This window comes from Aristolochia californica, unplaced genomic scaffold, assembly GCF_029961685.1.
Source record: "Aristolochia californica isolate CCGP_79_NKW_82.1479 unplaced genomic scaffold, dmAriCali1.0.hap1 SCAF_4, whole genome shotgun sequence".
Taxonomy (NCBI): Eukaryota; Viridiplantae; Streptophyta; class Magnoliopsida; order Piperales; family Aristolochiaceae; genus Aristolochia; species Aristolochia californica.
Genome location: NW_027182103.1, coordinates 32,951,808 through 32,964,812, shown reverse-complemented (window position 1 = coordinate 32,964,812; position 13,005 = coordinate 32,951,808). Strand labels below are relative to the sequence as shown.

Genomic DNA, 13,005 nt, shown 5'->3' with positions numbered 1-13,005 from the left:
TTTAACAACTTAAAACAGGCATTAGCGTCAGCACCAGTTCTCCAATTGCCCAACTTTGCCGAACATTTCATTATAGAATGCGATGCATCCGGGGGAGGGATTGGTGCCGTCTTGCAGCAACAGGGTCACCCTATTGCCTATTTCAGCCGCCATCTCGCTCCTCACCATCACAAGTTAGCCACGTATGAAAGGGAACTTATCGGTTTGGCCAAAGCGGTGCAGCATTGGAGGCCGTATCTGTGGGGCAGACCTTTTGTGATCCGGACAGACCACTGTAGCCTCAAATATTTATTGGAGCAGCGCCTTACTACCTCCCCACAACAACATTGGCTCAGCAAATTAATGGGATTCGATTTTCAGGTGGAATACAAACCGGGTTATCTCAACAGGGCAGCAGACGCTTTGTCACGCCGGGAACTAGAGGAGTCACACTTGCACGCATTGAGCCACCCCAAGTCGCCCTTGCTGGACACAATCCGTCAGGATACTAGCCATCATCCAGATCTCCTTGAGTTACAAGCTCAAATCGCAAACCATTCCAAGGACAAGAACTGGACACTACAGGACGGTCTCATTCTGTATAAAGGACGCATATATCTTCATCCTTCGTCGGTACTCATTCCTGCCATTATTGCCTCCTTTCATGATAGTACACATGAGGGCCAGCAGAAAACATACTTCCGCCTCAGTCGGGAATTTTATTGGAGCGGTATGAAGCGGGTCATTGTGGAGTATGTTGCAGCGTGCCAGATCTGTCAGAGGAATAAGTCAGAATCCTTACAACCAGCCGGCTTGCTCCAGCCACTTCCACTTCCTTCACAGGTATGGGCAGATCTATCAATGGATTTTATCGATGGTCTTCCTCCTTCTGCAGGGAAATCTGTTATTTTTGTTGTGGTAGACCGGTTCTCCAAATATGCCCACTTTATGGCCCTCAGCCATCCGTATACAGCCACACAGGTCGCTCAGCTCTTCATGGATAATATTGTCCGTCTCCATGGCCTTCCGGAGACCATCACCAGCGACCGTGATGCTATCTTCACCAGTAAATTCTGGGGGGAACTCTTTAAGCTCCATGGTTCTAAGTTAGCTTTTTCTTCAGCATACCACCCTCAAACAGACGGCCAGACAGAGGTGGTTAACCGCACCTTGGGTATGTATTTGCGGTGCTTTGTGGGGGACACGCCCCGACTGTGGGTTCGTTGGTTAGCATGGGCGGAGTATTGTTATAATACCTCATACCACACCGCCTTGGGTACTACCCCTTTTCAAGTTGTTTATGGACGCGAACCTCCGCGACTACTTTCTTATGAAATGGGGTCTTCTCGGGTAGAAGCATTGGACCAGGCCTTGGCCGACAGAGATGCAATGCTTGCTCAAGTCCGCCTTCAGTTACACCGTGCACAAGCAACTATGAAGCATACTTATGACAAAGGACACCGTCCCCTTACCTTTGCACCTGGAGAATTTGTTTGGCTCAAACTTCAGCCATATCGCCAACTTTCTCTAGCAGCCATCAAACGCCATAAGCTCTCTCCAAAATTTTATGGGCCATTCCAGATCACGCAACGTATTGGCACTGTGGCGTATCGTTTGAAACTACCACCAGACGCCAAGCTCCATGACGTCTTCCACGTCTCCCTTCTCAAGCCATTCAAGGGAGACTCACCACTGCTGCATACCCCTTTGCCTCCTCTCAAAGATGGCAGGTCCATGCCCACGCCTGCTCAGATCCTTCAAGCCAGGCGAGTTAACAACGCTTGGGAAGTGTTGGTTCGGTGGACTGACAAGGAATTGATAGAAGCCTCTTGGGAGACCCTCGAGTCCTTCCAGACTCTATTTCCCACTTTCGAGCTTGAGGACAAGCTCTTTCTTCAGGAGGGGGGTGATGTTATGGACTCCATAGCATCAAGAGTGGCTAACCGGAGAAGAGAATAGATGGAGTAAACTTGTATTTCAATATCTTAGGGGTTTAATTGTAATTTGAAGTTCCATAAGGGTCTAATTGTAATTTTAGAACCTTTGATGTTTTCCTTGACCTATTTAGGGCGTCAAGTGAAGTAATGAAGACAAGCATTGAGTATTAGTCTAAATGAGATCAGGTTCTCTCTCAAAAGAGGCCTAACGTGAGAGCTCCTTTCAAGGCTCACGTCCTTCACCATTGGGCGTTCCAAGAACCCCAAATCCTTCCCTTCCTCATCATTCAATCTGGAAGCTAGAGGAGATCGCCGGGTGACTCGATCCATGGCTAGAGAGCCTAACATACATCTCCCCAAGCAGCATCTCGGCCTTCCTGCAGTCATGGATTGCACTGCCTACACTTGGCCAGCAAGGCCGCAACAACATCATGAGCAGCCTCCTGGGATTGAGAAGACTCAGCTGCACTAACCCCTTCCAGTTGGTGCACCTTGAAACACTCAGAGGTCCCCGTAGAACGAGCCAGACCACATGTTTGCTATAATTCAAACGAGCAGGCAGGTAATAGAACAACACTAGGAAGCCCATTGTCAATAGAAAACCCAGCTTTGTATGTGTTATGGACTCAATAGCACACCGAGTCACTCAGAGGAGGAGACAATGACTCACCAAGTCACCTAATTTTACTTTTATTACTTGTGTTGCTTTTAATTTCGAATTTGATTGATTATGTAATAAGACGTGAAGGTAGGGGTATAGTTGGGATTTATAAACCTAACCCTAACCTATCTTGGCGTGAATGACCCTATTTAAAGGGTAAGGAATGAGAAATAAGGTAAGTTCGGATTTAGAGTAAAATAGAGTAATAGGTTCTTGCTAGGTTCCCTATCCTAGGGTTCTTGGCTTGAACTATCCTTGGTTGTTTGCTGCATCCATTGGGGAGTCTTTGAGGAGATCTTGGGAGGAAAAGGAGGAGCAATCAACCTTCTCTTCCATGCTGCAATAGTCATCCATCTCTTCCACAAACCACCAGTGAGGGAAGGAGGATTTGCATGAGCCTTAGCATCAAGAAAGGGATTTTTGAGTTGCTGATTGAAGGAGGTCTTCAAGAGGTATTTTTATCTATCTTTTTCGAGTTTAGAAGAGCTAGAGACTGCCCTCTTTACATTCAATATTGGTACTTGCATGAATTCAGAAACCCTACTCATTGACGTGAGGTATAAAGTGGGGTTTCATAATTGGATCCTTAAAACAGTCTCTTGAGTGAATTGGTGCATCTATAATTGAAAAAAGGAAACTCCTTTTCAATTATAACGTGTGAGGGAAGAAAAAGAGAGTTTCTTTTCAAAAAAAACGTTTTAAGAAACCCTCTAACAGTGCTGGATCCTTATTTGACTTGCCGAGTTACTAGATCCATGGCTAGGGACCATAACAACTTGGTATCAGAGCAGGGTAACCTGGCAGATATCAGCAGCCATGAATTGCTTGAAGCTATCCTCAAAGGCAATGCAGATAAGGAGAAAAGATTTGCTGAATTGGAGGAGAGGTTCTCCAACGTTGATATCGGTATGGAGACCTTGAATGGAAGAATGGACAACATGGAGACTGGTTTGACTACTGGAAGGAACACAACTCTAGAGCAAAGAGGAGGGGACCATTCATATAACAAAGGGGGAGATGAGTTTATGAGGCGCACGAGTTTCTCTGGCCAGCAAGGATCCTTCATCCTAGGGGGACCCTTCAACCAGGGGGAGGCACTGTACCAAGCCAGCAAGGACCCTTGATCCCGGGGGGACCCTTCCACCAGGGAGGAGGCACAGTACCTAGGTACACTAAACTTGAATTTCCCACTTATAATGGGTCAGAAGACCCTTTGGTATGGCTATATCGTTGCGAATTTTTTTTCCAATCAACGAGTACCAGCACTTACTGGGAGAAGCACAACTCTGGTATCAGCAAGTTGAGGCGGATAGACCAGTTGTGGAGTGGGAAGAATTTAAGAATTTATGCTCTCTTCATTTTGGTCCTCCGGCATACAGTAATCCCTTGGGTGATTTGGTTATGTTACGACAAACTGGTTCCATGGAGCAATATCAGAAATTGTTCCAGGAAAATTTAGCACGAGCAAACGGTATGGTACGAGTTGACCAACAAGTGGCATAATTTACAGCAGGCCTGATGGAGGCGTTAAAGCTTGAGGTGGAGCTCTATGCACCGATTACATTATCACACGTGATGAATATTGCCCATGCTTTAGAACTGCGGTAGAAGGCCCTACACAGATGACCCACATGGTCAGGGGAGAGGAGCACTTCCTCCACCTGGCAGAGCAGACGCAATTATCATCAGGGGGTTCGGACCACAACACCTCCTCCCAGACACATTCCGAGCACCACTTTACTAGGGGATACGAAATCGAGCAGTCATCCACCTCAGTACAAAAAAGAAATTGACAAGTGCTGAGATGATGGAGAGGCGGTCCAAAAATTTGTGTTACAACTGTGATGAACCATATCGGTTTGGTCATCAGTGTAAAAGATTATTTTTAATTGATATGGTTGATGATGGATGATATCGAGGTGACCGAGGATATGATAGAGGAAGCACCACCAGAAATTTCCTTGCATGCAATTACTGGGCAAAAGTCGCCCAAAACCATGCAAGTCAGAGCTCAGATCTTCGATTGGGAACTCGTGGGCCTAGTGGACTCGGGGAGCACCCACAATTTTCTTAGTTTGATGACGGCCCAGCACCTGCAGTTACAGATTCTTTCCCATCCGACAGCCACAGTCTCAGTGGCCAATGGGGAGAAGGTTCCTAGCTATGGAATCAGCAAGCCGGTAAATTTTACTACTGGCACTACTTTGTTTCATGCTGAGTTTTTTGTTATTCCTCTGGCTGGTTTTGATTTGGTATTGGGAATCAAATGGTTACAAACTTTGGGACCCATTTTGTGGGACTTTTCTGCATTGACAATGAATTTTGTCCTACGTGGTAGCCAAGTGCTCCTACAAGGAAGTCATACAGAAGCACAGCAGCACATTCATTCTTTGACTGCCCCGGATAATTCAGCAGGCAGTATTGATGGCATGATTGATGAGTTCTCCGACCTTTTCTATGAGCTTACATGGCTCCCCCCGCTTAGACAATGTGATCACCGTATATGTTTGAAACCAGGGTCAGATGTGGTAGTTGTTCATTCGTATTGGTACCCTCACCTCCAGAAAGATGAGATTGAAAGATAGTGTCAAGCGATGCTACAACGGGGCCTTATTTGTAGCAGTAGGTCCCCCTTCTCTTCACTAGTTCTACTCGTGAAGAAACATGATGGGACTTGGCACTTTTGTGTTGATTATCGTGAGTTGAACACGCTGATAGTATAAGACAAATTTCCCATTCCGGTGGTGGAGGAGCTCCTCGATGAGCTACATGGATCGTGGGTTTTCACAAAATTAGACTTACGGTCTGGGTATCATCAGATTCGCATGCATCGAGAAGATATTGAAAAGACGGCATTCCGAACACATCATGACCACTTTGAATTTGTGGTCATGCCTTTTGGGCTATCAAATGCTCCTTCTACTTTCCAAGCGCTGATGAATGAGAAGTCCAAATGCTCATTTGGGGCATCTCATGTTGCTTACCTGGGCCACATTATTTCCCATGAGGGGGTCACTATTGATCCCGAGAAGATTCAGGCCATTAGTGAGTGGCCACAACCTCAATCTTGCTTAGCAGTACGCGGATTCTTGGGTTTGGCATGCTATTACCAGAAATTTATTCGGAGTTTTGGTCCGTTGGCAGCACCTTTGACAAAACTCCTTAAAAAGAATTCCTTTTAGTGGAACGAGGAGGCTTCCATGGCTTTTGACACACTCAAGAATGCTCATGCATCTACACCAGTGTTACAACTTCCAAATTTTGATGACTTGTTTGTGATAGAATGTGATGCATCTGGTGGGGGTGTTGGGGCTGTGTTGCATCAGAACTCCCACCCCATTGCTTATTTCAGATGACAGTTGGCCTCTCGTTATTAGATATTGGCTGCATATGAACGCGAGCTGATTGGTTTGGCCGAGGCGGTCCAACACTGGCGGCCATATGTATGGGGACGTACTTTTCTCATCCGCACTGATCATTATAGTCTCAAGTTCTTACTTGAGCAACATCTCACGACGTCACCACAGCAGCATTGGATTAGTAAGTTGATGGGCTTTGATTTCTCAGTGGTGTATCATGCGGGCAGATTAAACAAGGCGGCGGATGCCTTGTCCAGACGTTTTGAACATCAGCAGCTCGTCTATGCCATCAGCCAGCCGCATTTTCTCATTCTGGACATGGTCCATGATGCGCATGCCCCTCTTCCAGCACTACAGGAGATGCACCGAAAATTTTCCAATGGGGAGATGGATTCTAAGTGGTCCAGTCAGGTTTCACTAATTTGCTATAAGCAGCGGATTTACCTTCCGACCACGTCTGAGTTGATTCCAGCCATTCTCTCGGCTTATCATGATTCTACCCATGAGGGGTTACAGAAGAGTTGTGGCGTATTTGGGCGAGTTTCTATTGGCTGGCTATGAAGTCCTCCATTACTACATATGTCTCCGATTGTCAGGTATGTCAAAGGAACAAATCAGATCATTTGAGTCCTGCAGGTCTTTTCCAGCCTCTTGCTCTCCCTACTCAGGTATGGGCAGATATTTCAATGGACTTCATGGAGGGTCTTCCCCTCTCAGCCGAGAAGTCTATTTTGTTTGTGGTGGTTGATTGCTTCTCCAAGTATGGTCATTTTATTCCAATGGCTCACCCCTACACGGCAGCCCGCGTGGCTCAGACCTTCTTGGAGCATATTGTACGATTACATGGTATTCCTGAATCTATTGTGAGTGACTGGGATGCGGTTTTCATGAGTACTTTCTGGAGGAAACTATTTTGACTGAGTGGCACACAATTGAAATTTTCCTCTACACATCACCCTCAGACGGATGGCCAAACCGAGGTGGTTAATCGGACCATCGAGATGTATCTCCGGTGCTTAGTGGGAGATCGACAAAAATAGTGGGTTCAATGGCTACCCTGGGCAGAATACTATTATAGCACTTCATTCCACTCGGCCTTGTAGTCCTCTCCTTTCTGGGTTCTTTATGGGAGGGCCCCCCCAAGGCTTCTCTCTTATACCAGAGGCACCACCCATGTGGATGCCATTGATGAGGCACTCATGGATCGAGATTAGGTGTTGAAGACATTTACAGACCGGCTACAAAAGGCTCAGGATCGGATGACTACGGCTTACAACAAGAGCCACCGAGATGTCTCATAGTGGTTGGGGACTATGTGTGGCTACGTCTTCGGCAGTACTGACAACACTCTCTTGCCGGGCCAGCACGCCATAAGCTATCCCCCAAGTACTTTGGGCCCTTTGCCATTATTCGACGCGTCGGGCAGGTGGCGTATCAACTAAAATTTCCGGACACAGCGAAGCTGCATGATGTGTTTCATGTCTCACTACTGAAACCTCACAAGGGGCCAGCCCCTTCTTCTCCACCGTTCCTTCCTCCAGACAATGGCCACGTCATTCTGACACCCTACGTGGTGTTACGGGTGCGTGTGACAAATGACCAGTGGGACATCCTCGTGCAGTGGACCGCTACAGACCCCGAGCCAGTGACATGGGAGGACATGTCTATCACGCTTACGACCTTGAGGACAAACTCTTTCTCCAAGGGGACGCAGATGTTATGAACTCAATAGCACACCGAGTCACTCAGAGGAGGAGACAATGACTCACCAAGTCACCTAATTTTACTGTTATTACTTGTGTTGCTTTTAATTTCGAATTTGATTGATTATGTAATAAGACTTGAAGGTAGGGGTATAGTTTGGATTTATAAACCTAACCCTAACCTATCTTGGCGTGAATGACCCTATTTAAAGGGTAAGGAATGAGAAATAAGGTAAGTTCAGATTTAGAGTAAAATAGAGTAATTAGGTTCTTCCTAGGTTCCCTATCCTAGGGTTCTTGGCTTGAACTATCCTTGGTTGTTTGCTGCATCCACTGGGGAGTCTTTGAGGAGATCTTGGAAGGAAAAGGAGAGCAATCAGCTTTCTCTTCTATGCTGCAATAGTCATCCATCTCTTCCACAAACTACCGGTGAGGGAAGGAGGATTTGTGTGAGCGTTAGCATCAAGAAAGGGATTTTCGAGTTGCTGATTGAAGGAGGTCTTCAAGAGGTATTTTTATCTATCTTTTCTGAGTTTAGAAGAGCTAGAGACGGCCCTCTTTACATTCAATATTGGTAGTTGCATGAATTCAGAAACCCTACTCATTGACGTGAGGTATAAAGTGGGGTTTCATAATTGGATCCTTAAAACAGTCACTTGAGTGAATTGGTGCATTTATAATTGAGAAAAGGCAACTCCTTTTCAATTATAACGTGTGAGGGAAGAAAAAGAGAGTTTGTGTTATGAAACCGTCTAACAGTGCTGGATCCTTATTTGACTCGCTGAGTTACTAGATCCATGGCTAGGGACCTTAACAGTATGAATCGAACCAGCTATTCCTTCTCAAAAATCCAGATAGCAGAAGCTCACTTTCCTGGAGTACTGCAAACACCTACCCATATGTTTCGATCTCTACCACTACTGTTTGAATCCATTTCAGATAAAATTGGTCATGAAATTTCAAATTCAGAGGGAAGTGATGAAAAGAGACCACCATGCTGATTGCAGCAACAACAACAATTTTAAATTGTATCATTCTCTCACTAGACCCTAACCCATTAAGCACTGCATTAGCGGGAGGACCTTGGCCATAAAATAGTTGTTGTCCCACCCCTGAGGCATCTGGGAAATAAAAGGGAACACGATCAACAACTGTAGGTGGCATTGTGTTATGGAATCAATAACACTAAGTCATCTACTTTACTTTCATTATAGATGTTGCTTTTAATTTTGAATTTTATTGAGTTGTAATATGACTTAAAGGTAGGGGTAGAATTGGGTTTTAATAACCCTAACCTATGTTGATGTTAATTACCCTATTTAAGGGGTAAGGATGGAGAAATAAAGAAAATTCAAAATTAGCATAAACTAGGGTAATTTAGGTTCTTTCTAGGCTCCCTATTCTAGGGTTCTTGGGGTGAAATTTCTCTGGTTGTTTGGTGAATACATTGGGGGGTATCTAAGGTGATCGTGAGAGGAGGAAGAAGAGGAATTACCTTTCTCTTCCGAGCTGCAAGAGAAGACTATCTCTTTCACAAAAATTCTAGAAAGGGAGAAGGGTTGGCGTGAGCTAACCAGGAAGGAGGACGAATTCTGGATGCTGGATTGGTGTTGACGTCAATAGGTAATTCTTAATCTTGTTCCAAGTATTGAAGATGACAATTCTGTTTCTTTTTACGTAAGGTACCAGTATTGCATGGTAGAGGAAACCCTACCTTGACGTGAGTCATAAGAAAGGGGGTTTCACGTTGGGGCATCAAGGAGCTCCATTGATTCTCTGGTTTCATCCATAATTAAGAAAATGAAACTCCTTTTCAAGGGAAATGAATTCAGCAAAGGGAACAGGTTCTTGGATCATTATAGTGAGTCAAAACCTCTTAATGTGCTGGATTCATCTATACCTCACCGAGTTACTAGATCCATGACTAGGGATCATAACAACTTGGTATCAGAACAGGGTAACTGGCAGAGAGAAGCACCAATGAATACTTTGAATTGCTTGAAAGAAAATTTGATACAGTTCTAGAGAGGTTCTCCAAAATTGATATTGATATGGAGACCTTGAAGAGAAGGATGGATAGCATGGAGACTGGTCTGACTACTTGCAAGAAATTTGCTGCATTGGAGGAGAAGTTCACTCTTAGTTTGGAAACCTTGAAAGGAAGGATGGATAGCATGGAAAGTGGTCTGAGCACTGGCAAGAACCCAATTTCTAGGGACCATTCGTAGATCAGAGGGGGAGAGGAGTTTACTAGACACACGAGTTTCTCGAGCAAAGACCCTTCATTCCGGGGGGACACCTCAACCAGGGGGGAGGCAATGTACCTCTCATTCCAGATCAGAGAGGAGGGGACCATTCGTATAACAGAGGGGGAGATGAATTTCCTAGGAGCATGAGTTTCTCGGGGCAGCAAGGACCCCTCATGCCAGGGGGACACTTCTACCAGGGGGAGGCACTATTTTGAGGTATACTAAAATGGAATTCCCTACTTATAATAGGTTAGAAGACCCTTTGATATGGCTGTATCGATGCGAGATTTTTTTCAGCCATCAGCGAGTCCCAGCCTATGACCGAGTCAACATGGTTGTTTTCCACTTACTAGGGGAAGCACAACTTTGGTTCCAACTAGTTGAGGTTGATAGCGACGTGGTAGATTGGGAGGAATTTAAGCAACTTTGCTCTCTCCATTTTGGTCCTCTGGCTTACAGCAACCCTTTGGGAGATTTGGTTTTGTTACGCCAAACTGGGGCTATGGAGCAATATCAAAAAATATTCAAGGAAAAATTAGCACGAGCCAGCAGTATGGTACAAGTGGATCAGCAACTTGCACTGTTTACAGTAGGACTGACTGAAGCGTTAAAGCTTGAGGTGGAGCTCTATGCACCTGTTGACTTATCCAGCGCTATGAATATAGCTTGTGCTTTAGAACTATGACAGAAGGCACAACACAGATGACCTCCATGGTTAGGGGAGCGCATCGCTCCATCCACGGGGCAAGGGGAGCGCATTTCTCTGAGAAACAACCCGGGTATTACTTTGACAGGGGATCCGAGATCTAGTCATCCTACACCTCCTTATATAAAAAAATTGACAAGTACTGATATGGCGGAACAACGGGCTAATAATCTGTGCTACAACTGTGATGAACCATATCGGGTTGGGCATCACTGCAAAAGATTGTTTTTGATCGATAAGGTTGAAGATGAGGATATCGAGGTGGCAAAGGATATGATAGAGGAAGAACCACTGGACATCTCCCTGCATGCCATTACTGGGCAGCAATTGGCCACAACTTCGCAACATGGGAGTGGCTTGACAATTTCCACCAGGTCTACGCAGCTTCCGATCTTGAGGACAAGCTCGATCTGCAAGGGGGCGGTGGATGTTATGGACTCAATAACACTAAGTCATCTACTTTACTTTTATTATTTATGTTGCTTTTAATTTCGAATTTTATTGAGTTGTAATAAGACTTAAAGGTAGGGGTAGAATTGGGTTTTATAACCCTAACCTATGTTGATGTTAATTACCCTATTTAAGGGGTAAGCATGGAGAAATGAAGCAAGTTCGGAATTAGCATAAACTAGGGGAATTTAGGTTTTTGCTAGGCTCCCTATTCTAGGGTTCTTGGCGTGAACTCTCTCTGGTTTTTTCGTGAATACATTGGGGAGTATCTAAGGTGATCGTGAGAGGAGGAAGAAGAGGAATTACCTTTCTCTTTTGAGCTGCAAGAGAAGACTATCTCTTTCATAGAAATTCTAGAAAGGGAGAAGGGTTGGCGTGAGCTAACCAGGAAGGAGGACGAATTCTGGATGCTGGATTGGTGTTGACGTCAATAGGTAATTCTTAATCTTGTTCCAATATCATAATCTTTTTCGTGAATCTTGTTCCCTACCTTGACGTGAGTCATAAGAAAAGGGGTTCCATGTTAGGGCATCAAGGAGCTCCATTGATTCTCTAGTTTCATCCATAATTAAGAAAACGAAACTCCTTTTCAAGGGAAACGAATTCAGCAAAGAGAACAGGTCGTTCTTGGATCATTACAGTGAGTCAAACCCTCTTAACGTGCTGGATTCATATATAACTCGCCACGTTACTAGATCTGTGGCTAGGGATCATAACACATTGCAACTGGCTTCATTTGGATGAATTGACTCTGCTGCTGCTTGAACTTTGGAGGCGTCTCTTGGCTTACTCTGCTCTTCACCTTCCATCCAGCAGATACCTTATTTGGTCAATTTTTGGCAGCAGTGTCCTCTTCATCATCAACATCTGCATCATCTTTATCCTCATCCCTTTCTATCTCATCATACTTGTCACCCTGAACAGCCTTTCCCATAAACCATGAGACAACATGTGGGATAATTTTGGCTCTGACGATGGATCCAATATCATAATCTTGGTCCATTTGAGTCTGAAGTGGTTCAGCAGTTTCTGCACTCCCTAGAAGCCACTGAATCTCTATCCCTGTTGCTTTCCCAGAAATGGTTTTATCCTCAATGAACATGTGATAAGTTTTGACAAAGACAGTATTTGTAAAATATGGATTGGGATAAAAAAAGAACTCCAGCTTGCAGCCCTTGGGAGTATCAATCCTAGACCACTTGATATCTTTCAAATAGTTACGAGCCCATCATCATGCTCTTGTATCTCCTCTGCAAGCACTTCATTAGTTTGCATCTCTGTAAGCCAGAATTTGGGAACACCTTTCCCCTCAACTGCATTTTCTTCTCCAGAAACCTCCTCAACGGGTGCTGTAGATTCTTCGATTTCAATTACTCCATTTACTTTCTCATATCTATTGGTATATATTGGTTCATAAAGTTTCTGGTACTTGGCTGCATTATATGTTTCCGTTTGTAGGTTCTGCTGTGTTGCCCTTATCTGCACTGCAATAGCAGCAGCCATATGAGATAGCATCATCATCTTGGGCTCAAGAGCTCCACTAATGGTACATGCACTAAGAACAAACATTACCGTCACTGCTGCTACTACTTTCTGAATAATCAACACTAGTTGCAGCAGTGGCACTGTTGGCAACACTGGATGCTGCAGTGCCACAACAGCGACCTTCTTTGGTCCAGCAAAATCAGGAGCAACCAGTCGTCCTCCTTGAAGGATTTCTCCCTGTAAATCATAGAAGATTTCTGTCATCTCATTGGCCATCTCTGGATCCTTGCTGTAACTCTTGTAGCAACGGCCCCATCTGGGGTCTCTGCAAACAGCAATACATGGAGCAAAAACGTACTGAATCCCAGTGGTCGTGACTTCCAAAACAGCTTCTTCTCCAATCATCTTCACAAGCTGAGGATCCAAGTTCTTCAAGGACAGGTTCACCCCTTGGAACTTGGCTACGGTCTCGTTAT

At 44.9% G+C, this 13,005-nt stretch overlaps 1 protein-coding gene across 1 annotated transcript; it reads left to right on the top strand.

The window, feature by feature from the left end:
* Nucleotides 1-4,481: 4,481 nt before the first annotated feature.
* LOC137963225 (uncharacterized) lies at nucleotides 4,482-5,162 on the top strand. The gene has a single exon (XM_068810394.1). It carries the CDS (start codon nucleotides 4,482-4,484, stop codon nucleotides 5,160-5,162), a length of 681 nt encoding a protein of 226 aa, XP_068666495.1.
* The last annotated feature ends 7,843 nt before the right edge of the window (nucleotides 5,163-13,005 follow it).